The 21,125-nt window shown below is 38.2% G+C and overlaps 1 protein-coding gene across 3 annotated transcripts in view; it reads right to left on the bottom strand.

The window, feature by feature from the left end:
• Positions 1 to 21,125, bottom strand: part of DOCK9 (dedicator of cytokinesis 9) — a 736,189-nt gene that overhangs the window by 319,953 nt on the left and 395,111 nt on the right. For all 3 annotated transcript variants that reach the window (XM_053707819.1, XM_053707821.1, XM_053707820.1), the window contains exons 13-16: positions 15,119 to 15,241; positions 2,818 to 2,900; positions 1,854 to 1,976; positions 33 to 112 (exon numbers count right to left, since the gene is read on the bottom strand). In XM_053707819.1, the coding sequence (XP_053563794.1) occupies positions 33 to 112; positions 1,854 to 1,976; positions 2,818 to 2,900; positions 15,119 to 15,241 (409 nt within the window). The remainder of the gene's footprint in view (positions 1 to 32; positions 113 to 1,853; positions 1,977 to 2,817; positions 2,901 to 15,118; positions 15,242 to 21,125) is intronic.

Here is a 21,125-nt window from a genome sequence, read left to right as displayed (position 1 = left end):
ACTTCAATTTGTAAAGGAAATGTGGTACTTACTTGGGAAATCAGGGGCTACGTTGTCAATGTGAATATCCAAATTTCCCAGTATAACTGGAAGCTTGGCCATCTTTTCAGGTCTAAAATGAAGCACATATTTTTCAATGTCTATACTTTTAAATATATTCAGGAGATAATGTTATACTTACTCAATTAACTAAAGGGACAATAAAGTCAAAATTAAACGTTCACAGTTTAGATAGAGCATGCCATTTTAAATAACTTTCCAATTTACTTCTATTATCAAATTTAATTTGTTCTCTTTGTATTCTTTGTTGAAGAGTAAACCTAGGAAGGCTGATAGGAGCTCAGGAGTGTGCATGTGTCTATAGCATTCTATGGCAGCAATGTTTGCAACAACATATAACATTACTATAAACATTGTTGCAAACACTGCTGCCGGAAGGCTAAACACATGCACGTACTCCAGAGTTCACCTGGGGTTACTTTATAACAAAGAATACCTAGAGAAGTAAAATGGAAAGTTGTTTAAAATTGTGCTCCTTATCCAATGAATGTTAGATTCATTTTGACTTTACTGTTCCTTTAAGCTAAATGTCGCTTTGTATATAGGGCAATTCCCTGTAGCAATTTAACATTACAAACATGGCAGGTAAAAGGCCTTGATGGTGGTAATTCTATCCTTATTGCACAGATTATATAAATTCATAGAAACATAAATCTGATTTGTTCTCTGATATGTCAGAGACTTAAGAAGTAAAAAAATGCAATATAATTGTTTGCCAAAAGCTCCTGCAATGCACGTGCATATATGTTTATCACTACATATGTTTTCAGCCCACTCACACTTGCACAGATTTTCAGCTTTTGATCACCAGATGTTTCATTTCTTCAAATATACAAAATGCCTCATCCTGTACCCCCAAATTTAAATCCAGACTAGAGTGGAACAGTTTATATACATATAAGAATGTTCTGTTATTTTAGCTTCATTTGTTAACCAGATGATACCCAGAGTTACTGTGTTTAAATAGATAAATTACAGTGGCAAATCATTCTATTGTATGTGCTTGTACAGTATTTTATGACCATGTCCCTTTAAGACAGGACAAGTAGAGCCACCATGTCATTTTAATATTCAGGGATGGCATCTTTAATGTGAAAAGATCAGATACCTTGGCAAAAGCACACTGTATCAAGAACTATAAATACCTGTATGTATACAGTCAGGGTATTTAAATGTTATATATATATATATCTGTATAGATTTATTAAAAAGCAAGTTACAGCACATCTTCATTACATCTGATGAATTAAACTCCATCTAAAATATCACTAACACTTTAAGGTCTTATGGATAAATGCTGTACGGCAGCAGCGTTGGTCTTGGCAACAACAGGTAAACGGCACTATGGAGGCCACCCTAGGCTATTGAATGCAGGGACAGGGTGTTCCTGAGACTGCACAGCTGTCAGTGGGGTGCCTACTTTACATGACATACACTCTACAAACAGCATGTATTTCATGCTGTTTTTTTTTCTTAGTTTATTCCCGTGACAATAAAAGGGTTCCATTACAAAAAGTAAAAATGCCTCTAGGTAATTACCCTGGGGTGTGTAGTTTCTCCAAATATATAATTTGTGTAACAGCTATTAATCTTATTTTAGCGCTAAATAATTCCTTCATTGTAAAATCAATTAATATAAACGCACTTCCAGAATGATTATCTTATCCTATTTCAGAATTTGCTGAGTTTTATTGACTGCATCTCTACGTTACATGATCTTTTTTTCCTCTTAATTGCAACTTGCAACCCAATTATGCACACTGTAAATGTACTCTCAGTATATAAACACTCACTTTCTAAAGTCAGCAAGCAGCTTCAACATATCTTCATTGGAAAGCTTATTGCTGTCCTGTCTATAAAGTGCAGAAAATCTCGCAGTTTTGTCCAGTGTTCCAGAAGTATCTTTAAATAATGTTCTAGAAGGAAAACATAAAACAAACAATTGTTGTATGCAGTTTTACAGTAATAGAGGAATCAGATTATACTAGCAGCTGAAAGACAGTTCTTCCAGAGAAAACATATAAAATTGCATGTTTAATGCTGAGCTTAATTACAAGTAATATCTTCTGTAAACTCAAGGCATTACATTTTCCTCATAACAGTCACCCAAAACATTCTACAAAAGCAAACACACACGTTCTGTGTTCTTAGTACAATAAGCGTAAATTACCCAATATCTAATTTAACTTTCTAATTGCCTGGATTTCCTTTTCTTGTGTTACGCCTTGATTGCCCATAGCTGTGAATAAGTCAGTCTCATGAATGGCTTCAAGAATAACTTGCACTAGCATTAGAGTTTCCAACTAGGCTTTTAAAGGGATATTGGGATATTAAACACTAACTACATTTAATAAGAATAGTATTGAGGTTATTCCCTGCCTCCCTCTAGTCATGGGTGTCACCATGTTAAAATCTCACTTGCACTACATTCCAGAGCGGATGTATTTGCAATTCTCCTTCACATACCTGCAGAGTAACCTAGGTTCCAAAATTGTGGCACCCATGATTACAGTGGGGGGGGGGGGGGCATAAAATGTATTTAGTGTCCCTTTAATGGAAATGGAAGTTCAAAGGAGAGCCACATTTACTACAGAAATGCAGTTCTGTTTAGTGCTCACATTATTTCCTATATCATATTCTTTCATTTAAAGTTATTTGTCTTTTTCTTCTCAGATCACATTTTGGAGCAGTGAGTATGAATCTGCTTCCACTGTTATTATGGTGTAGACACTTTACAGTTACAGGTATACAAGTTACCTTGCTGCCCATGCAAATGGCATCCTGTATTGCCCAAGCCTGCCGCATGCTTGTTTGGCATTTTTCAAAACCTTCTGTGCAACCTGCAAGAAACAGTAACATTAAGCTTCAAATTAAAACTTTTATACTATTTTTGATTATGCATAGTAAGAAAAATAACAATGTACTTTTAATAATAGTGCCTGGTTTTCCGCTAATTTGTCTCTCTTTTCTCCATGGTTCCCCACTGAATACTGCATGTTGCAGTTTGCATGAAGTATTACATTTAACAGAGTGAATAATTGATTTCAGCATTTATATCTGTCCCTAACTGGCTACAGCAGTGGACATGATAAAAAAAAATCCTCATTTTCTATGCAAACTGTTTGCAATGGAAGGCTTAAAGGGACAGTAAAGTCAAAATTAAACTTTTAGGTTCAATTATCAGATATGCTTTGTTCTCTTGGTATCCTTTGTTGAAGTCTAGCTAGGCCCATAGGCACTCAGGAGAGTGCACGCGTCTTTAGTACTCTATAGTTACAGTGACTGAAACTGTTTATAACCCTGCTACATACAATGTTGTAAAAAACTGCTGCCACAGAATACTAAGGACACATGCACACTCCTGAGCTCATATTAGCAAACATAGATTTACTCTTTAACAAAGAATACTAAGTGTACAAAGTAAATTGTAAAGTTGTTTCAAATAACATGCTGTGTCTGCATTAAAGTCTCATTTTGACTTTACTGTCCATTTAAATGCTAATGTATAATAAGCATCTATTGTTCGTTTAATATAATTTTTATTAGCCGTCTAAAAGATTAGCAGCACTACAATGCTCTCTGGCATTTGTAAGATGTAACCAATTGAGATTATCAACCCCTTTTAACAATTTTATTACCAGCTTGAGGTATCTCATTAAAATATTATGGGGAAGCTAAAATTCAATTGTAGATAAAACACTAGATTTTAGTTCTAATTCCCCCAAATCATCTAGTCTAGCGCTGCAGAATCTGCTGGCGCTCTACAAATACCTGATAATAATAATAATAATAATAGTCATCTACATTTTTTTATAACTGCAATAAAGCAGAATTACCAACCTATATCCTTATTACACCAGGTAAACACGTGATGATTCACTATATGTGAAATATGCTGGTATCTGTTAAAGAGAGATGAAACTCAAAAAAAAAAATTCTTTCAGAATTTAAATAGAAATTACAATTTTAAACAACTTTTCCATTTACTTCTATTATAAAATGTGCTTCATTCTCTTGGTATCCTTTGCTAAATGAGCAGCAATGCACTACTCTGGGTAAGATAAACACATCAGATGAGCCGTATAGGTGCAACTACCAATCAGCAACTAGTTCCCAGTAGTGCATTGCTGTTCCTCAGCCTACCTAGGTATGCTCTTCAACAAATGATACCAAATTAGATAATAAAAGCAAACTGAAAAGTTGTTTCAAATTGTATGCTCTATCTGAATCATGAAAGAAAAAAATGGATTTAATTTCCATTTAAGATCAACTTTTTATATGGAAGCTTAAAGGACCAGTCAACACAGTAGATTTGCATAATCAACAAATGCAAGATAACAAGACAATGCAGTAGCACTTAGTCTGAACTTCAAATGAGTAAATGTATACAACCTACATTCATTTTTCAAAGCTGAGTTAATATCCCACTAAATCTAAACATATACAAATGGCTATTAATTTGCACTGTTTATTTTCTCACCCCCCCCCCCCCCAATACCTCCCAAACATTATGTAATATATGACAGAACACAAACCATTAATCTGAGCTAGATTAACATAAAAGGTAAATGTCCTGGTAATCCACATTAAAGTGATGGTAAACTCTCCCCTTTATAAAATCAGACCTGGAATGTTAGTGATATTTTAGATGGAGTTTAATTCACCCACTTCAAAAGTCGATTTTTCTGTGAGCTAAAGGTTTGAACTATTCTCCAATCAGCGCTCCCCCCTTTGTTGTAGCTAGAGCGCTTATTGGACAATTCAAACCGTTAGCTAACAGAAAAAATTTACTTTTGAAGTGGGCGGCCAAGCTCTGGGTATTTAAATTTCGTGTCTACATTAAAAAGTAATTTATAGCGCATCTTCATTACAACTGATGAATGAAACTCCTTCTAAAATATCACAACAATTCCGGATCTTTTTTATAAAGGGGAGAGTTTACCATCATTTTATGTGATTTACGTTGATTTGTCTTATCTTGAATAAGTAATACATAAATAAAATGTAAGATATCTAGCTGCTAAATCTTCTAAATCAGGGTTCTTCAAACCATGGGTCGGGACCCATTACTGAGTCACAACACCATGTTTACTGGGTCACAACTTGTGTGAGTGTTGTAAGAGAGTATGTGTTATATGAGAATATATGTGTGCTGCATGAGAGTGTGTGGTGTGTGTGTTATTTGAGTGCATGTGTGGTGTGTGTGTTATTTGAGTGCGTGTGTGGTGTGTGTGTGTGTTATTTGAGTGCGTGTGTAGTGTGTGTGTGTGTGTGTGTGTGTGTGTGTTATTTGAGTGCGTGTGTGGTGTGTGTGTTATTTGAGTGCGTGTGTGGTGTGTGTGTTATTTGAGTGCGTGTGTGGTGTGTGTGTTATTTGAGTGCGTGTGTGGTGTGTGTGTGTTATTTGAGTGCGTGTGTGGTGTGTGTGTGTTATTTGAGTGCCTGTGTGGTGTGTGTGTGTTATTTGAGTGCATGTGGTGTGTGTGTGTGTTATTTGAGTGCATGTGGTGTGTGTGTGTGTGTTATTTGAGTGCATGTGGTGTGTGTGTGTGTGTGTTATTTGAGTGCATGTGGTGTGTGTGTGTGTGTGTTATTTGAGTGCCTGTGTGGTGTGTGTGTGTTATTTGAGTGCATGTGGTGTGTGTGTGTGTGTGTTATTTGAGTGCATGTGGTGTGTGTGTGTGTGTTATTTGAGTGCGTGTGAAGTGTGTGTCATTACCTTTTACAACACTTTCAAGTTTGACAACAATAAGGAATAAAGTATGCACAGATTTTAATCACTTTGCCAAAAAATGCAGCTTTCTTTTATATTACTTCAGATATTTTCAGACCAAGCATAAAAATATTGTTACGAAGGTATGTGGTATCATGGCACTGGGTCTTGGGAAAAAGAATAATTCATAATGCTTGATTGCAAAAGACACACCCTGGACTTAGACCTATTTTATAAAATATATATTATTTAAAAAAGTATTACTTTTCAGTTAATTGTTATCTAGCACATAATATGATAAGCCTATACATTTAGTTTTTTGATATACAGAGAAGTGTAAAACTGTATAAAGTTATCATTTTGAATATGAAGAAATTGATTAATAACTTATTTTGTTTCATCTCATAGGTTGATGATATGCTCTACACATATAAGAAAGTCTGGGTGTGGATCATAAACTGCTTTCACAGATTTGAGAAAATGCAGCCTATAACATCTTCCCTCTAAATGTTACCAGCAAAAGTACAATTTAGCTTTATCAAATATATTGAGAGAGGACCAAGCACCTGCCTTAATGTGCATTAGAGAAAGCTGTATTGTGTTCTATGCAAGCAATAGTGCAATAATAAAATGATCTTACAATGGGGCTGATCACAATCCTTTACAAAAACATATCAAATTTCTTAAGAAAATCTCCATAGACTTTAATGAGGTTTCCTGTTGATAAACAGTAGATACCTTTTTCTAATGGATTGTGTTTGTAATCCTTGCAAATGGGCTAGGCACATACAAGTCAACAGCAGAGCAGCTATGCACTACTGGGAAGTAGAAAAACATATTTGGGGAGCCAATGACAAATAGCATATATGTGTAGCCACCAATCACCACCTACCCCCCCCCCCCCCATTAACGCTTTGCTGTTCATTAGCCTACCTAGGTATGCTTTTCAAACAAAGGATTTCAAAAAAATAAAGTACATTTTATAACAGAAGTAAATGGCAACCTAATGGGCACAAAGATGCCTTTCTACGCTTATAAGTTATAAAGATAGAAGAAAAAAATCTAATAGGTAAATTAAATCTTAGCCTTTCTAAACACAGCATAAATGAAAAGCACCTAATCAGTTTAGTAAGTAACTTCCATCTAGCTAAAAGTATCAATCTTAGAGACAAAGGCTTTAGGACTTGGACAGAACAAAAAACCCAGACATATTTACAAAACTGAACACTTTTAATAAAGTGTGGGGCAGAAAAAGAATAACCAGGTTTTCACAAAAATCAGAGATAAGCACCCAGATCTGGTATGGTTCTGGATCCACAGCCAATTGACTTGAAAGTATGCAACGTTAACATAACAGAGAACTAGGATGTTTGAATGGGAAAATGACTTCATGATAACTCATGTCAATATGTAAATAAACACAATACTGAAGAATGTCCAGAATCTGCAGAAGAAACAAGGAATGAGATCCATTTGTGAATAAGTAAATGTATGAGATGTTCTGACAACAAACAAAAAAAACCAACAGAAAGTGGATAGAAGAAAAGTCTCAACTAATTCTACAAATTTTCTCTCACCTTTAGTGGCAAGATGCATTATATACCAAACAGTACCAAATACAGGTGGCCCTCGTTTTACAAAGGTTCAATTTACACCGTTTCAGAATAACAACCTTTTTTTCCAGTCATGTGACTGCTATTGAAAAGCATTGAGAAGCAGTGCATTTATTAAAATAGCCAGTAGGTGGAGCTGTCCGCTTGTGTTGCAGCAAAGCCAAGCAATCTGAAATTAATCTGTTTAACCAGACCTAAACTATTGAGCAGATTTCAAAGGAACAAGATCTTCCTGTCTATAAATCAGTCCAGATTGGAATGCATAGAAATAACTGTTTGCAGAAAAATGCAAGTAAAGTCTGTGTTGTGTGATTATTTTATTAGGTTTATAATGCTGTTTAGCAAATGTTTTTGTTAATTTAACTTAGTTTAATTATATATTCTGTGTTGTGTGATGTTTTTATTAGGTTTATAATGCTGTTTAGCATTTAAAGTCTTCATTTTAAAGCTTTAAAAATAATGTATTAGGTGTTACTTATGACAATTTTGAAAGGGGGCTGGAACCTATCTCCCTCACTTCCCATTGACTTACATTATAAACTGGGTTTCAATTTACAACGGTTTTGATTTACAACCATTCCTTCTGGAACCTAACCCCGGCGTAAACTGAGGGCTACCTGTATATATATATAATACTTATTTTAAAATTGGGCTGGCTTTGTAGGAATCTATTACATAACATAGTTCATAATATCTGCATTACAATAACTTTCTAGCTGATATGAACTGACATAGAAGATGACATTTTATGCTAAAAGAAGATTAGCTTCTCCAGCATTTTTCTTTAATCAATTTGAGATGGATAAAAATAAACCATTTAAAGATAAACACTCCTGGGGCTTTAAAAATTTAAAGCTACAGCAAGAGTTTCTATAAATTTTTAATTACAATGAATAATGTATTGTCAAATATGGAGACATGTAAACAGACAGGTTTTACCAAACACAACTTGCCCTTCAAACTGTCTCCTTAGAGAGAAAGCAAAAGCTAGTACTCAACACCGAGCACGTACAACACAGACATAACTGGGGGGAGAGATTAGTGAGAAAATATAAAAATAAAATGATGAACAAGAGGTCATTTTATCATGCAAGCTGGTCTAATGTTTTACACTGCTTAACAAATTATGATTAGTTAAAGGGATATGAAACCCCAACATTTTCTTTAGTGACTCAGACAGAAAAACATAATTTATGCTTACCTGATAAATTTATTTCTCTTGTAGTGTATCCAGTCCACGGATCATCCATTACTTGTGGGATATTCTCCTTCCCAACAGGAAGTTGCAAGAGGATCACCCACAGCAGAGCTGCTATATAGCTCCTCCCCTCACTGCCATATCCAGTCATTCGACCGAAACAAGCCGAGAAAGGAGAAACCATAGGGTGCAGTGGTGACTGTAGTTTAATTAAAATTTAGACCTGCCTTAAAAGGACAGGGCGGGCCATGGACTGGATACACTACAAGAGAAATAAATTTATCAGGTAAGCATAAATTATGTTTTCTCTTGTTAAGTGTATCCAGTCCACGGATCATCCATTACTTGTGGGATTCCAATACCAAAGCTAAAGTACACGGATGATGGGAGGGACAAGGCAGGAAATTAAACGGAAGGAACCACTGCCTGTAGCACCTTTCTCCCAAAAACAGCCTCCGAAGAAGCAAAAGTATCAAATTTGTAAAATTTGGAAAAAGTATGAAGCGAAGACCAAGTCGCAGCCTTGCAAATCTGTTCAACAGAGGCCTCATTTTTAAAGGCCCAGGTGGAAGCCACAGCTCTAGTAGAATGAGCTGTAATCCTTTCAGGAGGCTGCTGTCCAGCAGTCTCATAGGCTAAACGGATTATACTCCGAAGCCAAAAAGAAAGAGGTTGCCGAAGCCTTTTGACCTCTCCTCTGTCCAGAGTAAACAACAAACAGGTTAGATGTTTGACGAAAATCTTTAGTAGCCTGCAAGTAAAACTTCAAGGCACGGACTACGTCTAGATTATGCAAAAGACGTTCCTTCTTTGAAGAAGGATTAGGACATAATGATGGAACAACAATCTCTTGATTGATATTCTTGTTAGAAACCACCTTAGGTAAAAACCCAGGTTTTGTATGCAGAACAACTTTATCTGAATGAAAGATCAGATAAGGAGAATCACAATGTAAGGCAGATAACTCCGAGACTCTTCGAGCCGAGGAAATAGCCATCAGAAAAAGAACTTTCCATAATAGAAGTTTGATATCAATAGAATGAAGGGGTTCAAACAGAACCCCTTGAAGAACTTTAAGAACCAAGTTTAAGCTCCATGGAGGAGCAACAGGTTTAAACACAGGCTTAATTCTAACTAAAGCCTGACAAAATGCCTGAACATCTGGAACTTCTGCCAGACGCTTGTGTAAAAGAATAGACAGAGCAGAAATCTGTCCCTTTAAAGAACTAGCTGATAATCCTTTGTCCAAACCCTCTTGGAGGAAGAACAATATCCTAGCAATCCTAACCCTACTCCATGAGTAATTCTTGGATTCACACCAATGAAGATATTTACGCCATATCTTGTGGTAAATTTTCCTGGTGACAGTCTTTCGTGCCTGTATTAAGGTATCAATTACTGACTCCGAGAAGCCACGCTTTGATAGGATCAAGCGTTCAATCTCCATGCAGTCAGTCTCAGAGAAAGTAGATTCGGATGATTGAAAGGACCTTGTATTAGAAGGTCTTGTCTCAGAGGCAGAGTCCATGGTGGAAAGGATGACATGTCCACTAGGTCTGCATACCAGGTCCTGCGTGGCCACGCAGGCGCTATCAATATCACCGATGCTCTCTCCTGTTTGATTTTGGCAATCAGACGAGGGAGCAGAGGAAACGGTGGAAACACATAAGCCAGGTTGAAGAACCAAGGCGCTGCTAGAGCATCTATCAGTGCCGCTTCTGGGTCCCTGGACCTGGATCCGTAACAAGGAAGCTTGGCGTTCTGGCGAGACGCCATGAGATCCAATTCTGGTTTGCCCCAACGGAGAACCAATTGAGCAAACACCTCCGGATGGAGTTCCCATTCCCCGGGATGAAAAGTCTGACGACTTAGAAAATCCGCCTCCCAGTTCTCTACACCTGGGATATGGATCGCTGACAGGTGGCAAGAGTGAGTCTCTGCCCAGCGAATTATCTTGGAGACTTCTGACATCGCTAGGGAACTCCTGGTTCCCCCTTGATGGTTGATGTAAGCCACAGTCGTGATGTTGTCCGACTGAAATCTGATGAACCTCAGTGTTGCTAGCTGAGGCCAAGCTAGAAGAGCATTGAATATTGCTCTTAACTCCAGAATATTTATTGGGAGGAGTTTATCCTCCTTAGTCCATGAACCCTGAGCCTTCAGGGAGTTCCAGACTGCACCCCAACCTAGAAGGCTGGCATCTGTTGTTACAATTGTCCAATCTGGTCTGCGAAAGGTCATACCCTTGGACAGATGGACCCGAGATAACCACCAGAGAAGAGAATCTCTGGTTTCCTGATCCAGATTTAGTAGAGGGGACAAATCTGTGTAATCCCCATTCCACTGACTGAGCATGCATAATTACAGCGGTCTGAGATGCAGGCGCGCAAATGGCACTATGTCCATCGCCGCTACCATTAAGCCAATTACTTCCATGCACTGAGCCACCGTGGGGCGCGGAATGGAGTGAAGAACACGGCAAGCATTTAGAAGTTTTGATAACCTGGACTCCGTCAGGTAAATTTTCATTTCTACAGAATCTATTAGAGTCCCTAGGAAGGAAACCCTTGTGAGAGGAGATAGAGAACTCTTTTCTTCGTTCACTTTCCACCCATGCAACCTCAGGAATGCCAGAACTATCTCTGTATGAGATTTGGCAATTTGAAAGCTTGACGCCTGTATCAGGATGTCGTCCAGGTAAGGAGCCACCGCTATGCCTCGCGGTCTTAGGACCGCCAGAAGTGAGCCCAGAACCTTTGTAAAAATTCTTGGGGCTGTAGCCAACCCGAATGGAAGAGCTACAAATTGGTAATGCCTGTCTAGAAAGGCAAACCTCAGGAACTGATGATAATTCTTGTGAATCGGAATGTGAAGGTAGGCATCCTTTAAGTCCACTGTGGTCATGTACTGACCCTCTTGGATCATGGGTAAAATGGTTCGAATAGTTTCCATCTTGAATGACGGAACTCTGAGGAATTTGTTTAGGATCTTTAAATCCAAAATTGGTCTGAAGGTTCCCTCTTTTTTGGGAACCACAAACAGATTTGAATAAAACCCCTGTCCTTGTTCTGTCCGCGGAACTGGATGGATCACTCCCATTACAAGGAAATCTTGTACGCAGCTTAGGAATGCCTCTTTCTTTATCTGGTTTGCAGATAATCTTGAAAGGTGAAATCTCCCTTGTGGAGGAGAAGCTTTGAAGTCCAGAAGATATCCCTGAGATATGATCTCCAACGCCCAGGGATCCTGAACATCTCTTGCCCACGCCTGGGTGAAGAGAGAGAGTCTGCCCCCTACTAGATCCATTGTCGGATAGGGGGCCGCTCCTTCATGCTGTCTTAGAGGCAGCAGCAGGCTTTCTGGCCTGCTTGCCCTTGTTCCAGGACTGGTTAGGTTTCCAGGCCTGCTTGGATTGAGCAAAAGTTCCCTCTTGTTTTGAAGCAGAGGAAGTTGATGCTGCACCTGCCTTGAAATTTCGAAAGGCACGAAAATTAGACTGTTTGGCCTTTGATTTGGCCCTGTCCTGAGGAAGGGTATGACCCTTACCTCCAGTAATGTCAGCAATAATTTCTTTCAAACCAGGCCCGAATAAGGTCTGCCCCTTGAAAGGAATGTTGAGTAATTTAGACTTTGAAGTCACATCAGCTGACCAGGATTTGAGCCATAGCGCCCTACGCGCCTGGATGGCGAATCCGGAATTCTTAGCCGTTAGTTTAGTCAAGTGAACAATGGCATCAGAAACAAATGAGTTAGCTAGCTTAAGTGTTCTAAGCTTGTCAACAATTTCAGTCAATGGAGCTGTATGGATGGCCTCTTCCAGGGCCTCAAACCAGAATGCCGCCGCAGCAGTGACAGGCGCAATGCATGCAAGGGGCTGTAAAATAAAACCTTGTTGAATAAACATTTTCTTAAGGTAACCCTCTAATTTTTTATCCATTGGATCTGAAAAAGCACAACTGTCCTCAACCGGGATAGTGGTACGCTTTGCTAAAGTAGAAACTGCTCCCTCCACCTTAGGGACTGTCTGCCATAAGTCCCGTGTAGTGGCATCTATTGGAAACATTTTTCTAAATATAGGAGGTGGGGAAAAGGGCACACCGGGCCTATCCCACTCCTTACTAATAATTTCTGTAAGCCTTTTAGGTATTGGAAAAACATCAGTACTCACCGGCACAGCATAGTATTTATCCAGCCTACACAATTTCTCTGGCACTGCAATTGTGTCACAGTCATTCAGAGCAGCTAATACCTCCCCAAGCAATACACGGAGGTTCTCAAGCTTAAATTTAAAATTAGAAATCTCTGAATCAGGTCTCCCCAATTCAGAGACGTCACCCACAGACTGAAGCTCTCCGTCCTCAGGTTCTGCACATTGTGACGCAGTATCAGACATGGCTCTTACAGCATCTACGCGCTCTGTTTCTCGTCTAACCCCAGAGCTATCGCGCTTGCCTCTCAATTCAGGCAATCTGGATAATACCTCTGACAGGGTATTATTCATGATTGCAGCCATGTCCTGCAAAGTAATCGCTATGGGCGTCCCTGATGTCAGACACGTGGGGAGAGTTAGTCGGCATAACTTCCCCCTCGACAGACCCCTCTGGTGACAATTCTTTTATAGATAATGACTGATCTTTACTGTTTAAGGTGAAATCAATACATTTAGTACACATTCTCCTATGGGGCTCCACCATGGCTTTTAAACAAAATGAACAAGTATCCTCTGTTTCAGACATGTTTGTACAGACTAGCAATGAGACTAGCAAGCTTGGAAAACACTCTAAACCAAGTTAACAAGCAATATAAAAAACGTTACTGTGCCTTTAAGAGAAACAAATTTTGACAAAATTTGAAATAACAGTGAAAAAAGGCAGTTACACCAACGAAATTTTTACAGTGTATGTAACAAGTCAGCAGAGCATTGCACCCACTTGCAAATGGATGATTAACCCCTTAATACCAAAAACTGAATAATAAATGACAAAAATGTTTTTAAACACAGTCACAACAACTGCCACAGGTCTACTGTGGTTGTTACCCTCCTCAAACACGACTTTTGAAGCCTTTTGAGCCCTTCAGAGATGTCCTGTATCATGCAGAAGGAAGCTGAGTGTCTCTGTCTGTAATTCTAGCTGCGCAGAAAAGCGCTAAAATAGGCCCCTCCCACTCATATTACAACAGTGGAAAGCCTCAGGAAACTGTTTCTAGGCAAAAATCAAGCCAGCCATGTGGAAAAAAACTAGGCCCCAATAAGTTTTGTCACCAAACATATATAAAAACGATTAACATACCAGCAAACGTTTTATATTACATTTTTATAAGAGTATGTATCTCTGTTAATAAGCCTGATACCAGTCGCTATTAAATCACTGCATTTAGGCTTAACTTACATTAATCCGGTATCAGCAGCATTTTTCTAGCAAATTCCATCCCTAGAAATATGTTAACTGCACATACCTTATTGCAGGAAAACCTGCACGCCATTCCCCCTCTGAAGTTACCACACTCCTCAGAATATGTGTGAACGGCAGTGGATCTTAGTTACTTCTGCTAAGATCATAGAAATCACAGGCAGATTCTTCTTCTAATGCTGCCTGGGATAAAACAGTACACTCCGGTACCATTTAAAAATAACAAACTTTTGATTGAAGTTAAAAAACTAACTATAATACACCACTCTCCTCTTACTACCTCCATCTTTGTTGAGAGTTGCAAGAGAATGACTGGGTTTGGCAGTGAGGGGAGGAGCTATATAGCAGCTCTGCTGTGGGTGATCCTCTTGCAACTTCCTGTTGGGAAGGAGAATATCCCACAAGTAATGAATGATCCGTGGACTGGATACACTTAACAAGAGAAATACAAATTTAAAAAAAGATTCCAATTTACTTCGATTATAAAATTTGCTTCATTCCTATGGTATTCTTTATTGAAGATAACTTGCTAGGTGCCTGGAGCAGTAAATGGCAGGAAACAGTGCTGCCATTTAGTGCTCTTGAAAATGGATAACATTCTTGCAATACTGCTGCCATATAGTGCTCCAGACATGTGCATGCTCCTGAGCTAATGTTCCTGCTTTTAAACAAAAGATACCAAGAGAACGAAGAAAATGTAATAATAGAAGCAAATTAGAAAGGTTTTTAAAATTGCATGCTCTATCTGAATCATGAAAGAAGAATTTGGGTTTCTGGTCTCTTTAAGTGTTTTTCCCTGAACAGACTTGAACTATTCAAGTGAATATTTAGCATGTTGAACGTTATTTATTATATAAATACTATATATTTACTAAATATATAATACTATATAAATACTGCATAAATGTAATGTAATAATAATAATCGCATATTCATAATCTCAATGAGATTCAATATATTGGCAATATTGGAGAATACACAAGTGTAATTATTTGTTCAGGTGTTCTTGCTGTATTTAAAAAAAAAAAAAAAGAATAGGAGTGGGCACCAACTACTAACCAATCACAAATACCAAACAACCTAATAAGCAGTATTGGGGTATTTATTAAACGTGTCCACTCACCTTTGCTGAATCTGAGCTCTTCATGTAAGGCTCTGCGCAGTGAGCAATACTTCCTTGTAAGACCTTCTCAATTCTAGCCACAAGGAAGATATCAGGATGGGGGCAAGTAACTGAAAATATTCCCTGAGAGATGAAAATAAATAAATTAAGTAACATTTTTTTTTTGGAGATAAACTAATATTAACTGCTTGTGTTAATGTGTCCACTTTACTTATAGGAAAAGTAAATACAAAATGAAACAGCTTTAATGCTCCTTACTCCACATCATGTACTGTATCCAAGAAAATTATCAAAATTTAAAGAAAATATAGTATATTAAGTAACCGGAAGCTAATTTTATAAGGATCTTCTCTTGGGTAAATTTAAAACCAATACAAGCAATGTAAATTACAAATGAGGAACATGTGTACATACAATTGATGTTCTCCACTCAACAGTTCAATAGAAATAGAAGAGTAATTTATACAGCAAAAAGACTACAATGACTGCAATGTTATATTTTGTAGATAAAAGCACATTATTGTGAGCATTATCATATCTGTTGTGTAGCTAGCTTATGTTGCAGGGTCATGGGATGTGTACCCGGTCCGGTATGAGAGTGAGTCCCCTTCCGTGTTTTGTGTATATATATATATATATATATATATATACACATATATACATATATATATATACATATATATATATATATATATATATGTATATATATATATATATATATATACACACTGCTCCAAAAAATAAAGGGAACACTAAAATATCACATCCTAGATCTGAATTAATTAAATATTCTAATGAAATACTTTGTTCTTTACATAGTTGAATGCGCTGACAACAAAATCACACAAAAATGAAAAAATGGAAATCAAATGTTTTCCCATGGAGTTCTGGATTTGGAGTCACACTATAAATTAAAGTGGAAAAACACACTACAGGCTGATCCAACTTTGATGTAATGTCCTTAACCCCTTAATGACTGGACCATTTTTCAATTTTCTTACCCTTAATGACAATGGCTATTTTTACATTTCTGCAGTGTTTGTGTTTAGCTGTAATTTTCCTCTTACTCATTTACTGTACCCACACATATTATATACCGTTCTTCTCACCATTAAATGGACTTTCTAAAGATACCATTATTTTCATCATATCTTATAATTTACTATAAAAAAATATAAAATATGAGGAAAAAATTGAAAAAAAAACACACTTTTTCTAACTTTTACCCCCAAAATCTGTTACACATCTACAACCACCAAAATACACCCATTCTAAATAGTTTCTAAATTTTGTCCCAAGTTTAGAAATACCCAATGTTTACATGTTCTTTGCTTTTTTTGCAAGTTATAGGGCCATAAATACAAGTAGCACTTTGCTATTTCCAAACCACTTTTTTTCAAAATTAGCGCTAGTTACATTGGAACACTAATATCTTTCAGGAATCCCTGAATATCCCTTGACATGTATATATTTATATTTAGAAGACATCCCAAAGCATTGATCTAGACCCATTTTGGTATATTTCATGCCACCATTTCACCGCCAAATGCGATCAAATAAAAAAAATTGTTCACTTTTTCACAATTTTTTTCACTAACTTTAGGTTTCTCGCTGAATTTATTTACAAACAACTTGTGCAATTATGGCATAAATGGTTGTAAATACTTCTCTGGGATCCCCTTTGTTCAGAAATAGCAGACCTATATGGATTTGGCGTTGCTTTTTGGTAATTAGAAGGCCGCTAAATGCCGCTGCACACCACACGTGTATTATACCCAGCCGTGAAGGGGTTAATTAGGGAACTTGTAGGGAGCTTTTAGGTTTAATTTTAGCTTTAGTGTAGTGTAGTAGACAACCCAAATTATTGATATAGGCCCATTTTGGTATATTTAATGCCACCATTTCACCGCCAAATACGATCAAATAAAAAAAAAAAAACTTAAATTTTTCACAATTTTAGGTTTCTCACTGAAATTATTTACAAACAGCTTGTGCAATTATGGCACAAATGGTTGTAAATGCTTCTCTGGGATCCCCTTTGTTCAGAAATAGCAGACATATATGGCTTTGGTGTTGCTTTTTGGTAATAATAAGGCCGTTAAATACTGCTGCGCACCACACTTGTAATATGCCCAGCAGTTAAGGGGTTAATTAGGTAGCTTGTGGGGTTAATTTTTAGCTTTAGTGTAGAGATCAGCCTCCCACCTGACACATCCCACCCCCTGATCCCCCCCTGACCCCCCTCAAACAGCTCTCTTCCCTCCCCACCTCACAATTGTCACCGCCATCTTAAGTACTGGCAGAAAGTCTGCCAATACTGAAATAAAAATATTTTTTTTATTTTTTTTTTATTTTTTTGCATAAAGTCTGCAGTGATAGATCCCCCCTTACCCCACAACCTCCCTGATCCCCCCATACATCTTTCTAACCCTCCCCCTCTGTCTATTTGCCGCCATCTTGGGTACTGGCAGCTGTCTGCCAGTACCCAATTTGCCCCCCCAAAATAGTTTTTTTTTTAACTTTTTAAATATAAAATATTTTCTGTAGTGTAGCTGGCCCCCCCTAAATAATCTTCAACCCTCCCCCTCCCAGATCCCTTATTAAACAACCGAGATGCCACTGCATCTAGATCGATCGGTTGTTTTTTTCAATGGGCTGTAAATTTGGCGTGCGCACGCACGCGCGCACACCACCCACCCGCCGACCCTCGCCGCAACCGCCGGACCGGCAGAATATTGTGAGAAGGAGAAATCGGTTAATTGATAACATCTAGATGTAAGTCTATGAAAATGAAGCTCCTATACACCAACACTTTTGATTAAATACATAGCCAATGCAGATGGGGCCACAGAGTGGCCCTTTCTGCATCGGTATGTAAAATGGGGGATTGTAGTGATGCCTCAATATTGAGGCATCACTACAATCCCTTGTAAGCAGCTGGAAGCGATCATGATCGCTTCCAGCACTTAAGACAACAGAGGACGTACCAGGTACGTCACCTGTCATTAAGGGAAGTTTTTTCACTGACGTACCTGGTACGTCCACTGTCATTAAGGGGTTAAAACAAGTCAAAAAGAGGCTCAGTAGTGTGTGTGGCCTCCACGTGCCTGTATAACCTCCCTACAACGCCTGTGCATGCTCCTGATGAGGTGGCAGATGGTCTCCTGAGGGATCTCCTCCCAGACCTGGAGTAAAGCTTTTGCCAACTCCTGGACAGTCTGTGGTGCAATGTGACATTGGTGGATGGAGCGAGACATGATGTCCCAGATGTGCTCAATTGGATTCAGGTCTGGGGAACTGGCGGGCCAGTCCATAGCATCAATGCCTTCGTCTTGCAGGAACTGCTGACACACTCCATCCACGAGGTCTAGCATGGTCTTGCATTAGGAGGAACCCAGGGCCAACCGCACCAGCATATGGTCTCACAAGGGGTCTGAGGATCTCATCTCGGTACCTAATGGCAGTCAGGCTACCTCTGGCGAGCACATGGATGGCTGTGCGGCCCCCCAAAGAAATGCCATCCCACACCATTACTGACCCACTACCAAACCGGTCATGCTGGAGGATGCTGCAGGCAGCAGAACGTTCTCCACGGCGTCTCCAGACTCTGTCACGTCTGTCACATGTGCTCAGTGTGAACCTGCTTTCATCTGTGAAGAGCACAGGGTGCCAGGGGCGAATTTGCCAATCTTGGTGTTCTCTGGCAAATGCCAAACGTCCTGCACGATGTTGGGCTGTAAGCACAACCCCCACCTGTGGATGTCGGGCCCTCATACCACCCTCATGGAGTCTGTTTCTGACCGTTTGAGCAGACACATGCACATTTGTGGCCTGCTGGAGGTCATTTTGCAGGGCTCTGGCAGTGCTCCTCCTGTTCCTCCTTGCACAAAGGCTGAGGTAGCGGTCCTGCTGCTGGGTTGTTGCCATCCTACGGCATCCTCCACGTTTCCTGATGTACTAACCTGTCTCCTGGTAGCGCCTCCATGCTCTGGACACTACGCTGACAGACACAGCAATCCTTCTTAACCACAGCTCGCATTGATGTGCCATCCTGGTTGAGCTGCACTACCTGAGCCACTTGTGTGGGTTGTAGACTCTGTCTCATGCTACCACTACAGTGAAAGCACCGCCAGCATTCAAAAGTGACCAAAACATCAGACAGAAAGCATAGGAAGTGAGAAGTGGTCTGTGGTTACCACCTGCAGAACCACTCCTTTATTGGGGGTGTCTTGCTAATTGCCTATAATTTCCACCTGTTGTCTATCCTATTTGCACAACAACATGCAAAATTGATTGTCGCTCACTGTTGCTTCCTAAGTGGACAGTTTGATTTCACAGAAGTGTGATTGACTTGGAGTTACATTGTGTTGTTTAAGTGTTCCCTTTATTTTTTTGAGCAGTGTATACATACATATATATATATATATATATATATATATATATATATACACACATACATATAAAATACAAGCTCAAAAATTATTTCAAAACGTTAAAATATTGCTTTAACATTGACGGTAATAAAAATAAATTATAATACATTTTGTAGTTACAGCATACTTTTCAGTTAAATCCCATAACTAGCGCTACGGAAATTCCATAACTAGCCATACGGAATTTGGCGGCACTATACAAATAAATGATAATTTGAACGTATAAAAAACATGAAACAATATTAAACATGTATATTATATATTGTCTGATATTCTGCATTGTTTTATATTTTTGGCAATGAAATCAGATCTTTAGATAAAATATATTAGACAAAAGGGAACATTGATGAACAAACACAAAATGTTAATGCCATCTGATGAGATCTAAATACATGTTATTTTTCATATAGCCAAACAAATTACAATTTACTTAAAATTCTCACAGGTCCACTGGCTACTGACTGGTATGAGGTAAATTGCACCTCCATTTTCAGCCATCCAAGAGTAACTAGCATTGAAAAACTGGGATAAAACATAAAACAGCAGCAAACAAACTATAGCTGCACTACCACAACACTAATAATTTAAAGGGATAGTCTACTCAAATAGAAACTTTCATGATTCAGATAGAGCATGCAATTTTAAGCAACTTTCTAATTTACTCCTATTATCAATTTTTTTTTTCGTTCTCTTGGTATCTTTATTTTAAAAAGCTGGAAAGTAAGCTTAGAAGCTCGCCCATTTTTGGTTCAGAACCTAGGAAGCACTTGTTGATTGGATGGCTACATTTAGGCACCAATCAGCAAGCGCTACCCAGGTGCTGAACCAAAAATGGGCCGGCTTCTAAGCTTACATTCCAGCTTTTTTAAATAAAGATACCAAGAGAATGAAGAAAATTGATAAAAGGAGTAAATTAGAAAGTTGCTTATAATTGCATGCTGTATCTGAATCAGGAAAGTTTAATTTTTACTATACTATCCCTTTAAATTATGAAAATAGTTCTAGGAGAACATTTATTATCAAAATTTAACAGGACAAGTGTTCGTGCCTGGTCTGTCCAAAGCACTATATATGGGTAGTAGTGAGTAAAGTGCATTCTATAGCATCTCTATAGATGAACTACAATGCACCTACAACATATTTCAATAAGCCATACATTTATATTCATAAACTATGATGTTACATACATTTTATGTGATTACATTCTGGTTCATCCTAATTATTTTTTAAAATTTGTTAAATCAACGTTTTAATATTTATTTATTTTTAATTCAAACAAAACTGTACCTATAAAATGGACAATACACTTAATAGATCCAGGGAACGTATAGTGGAATGGAGAAAGTGCACTAATTACTTACAGTATATATTGCATCAATGTACAACAAAATATCCAAATGGTAAAAATATACTCTAAATGCACAGGAAACCAATAAACCCAAGGCTCTTAATGCATAGGCTAGGAAACCTTGTATTTCATCTCCATTATGCTTGTATTGTACATCCAGCCATTTATGGAACATTTCCAAAGCTTAATGCATAGGTAATACAGCACTAAGCAAAAGACCAAGTCT

This window comes from Bombina bombina, chromosome 3, assembly GCF_027579735.1.
Source record: "Bombina bombina isolate aBomBom1 chromosome 3, aBomBom1.pri, whole genome shotgun sequence".
NCBI lineage: Eukaryota > Metazoa > Chordata > Amphibia > Anura > Bombinatoridae > Bombina > Bombina bombina.
This window is presented reverse-complemented; position numbering and strand designations above follow the sequence as displayed.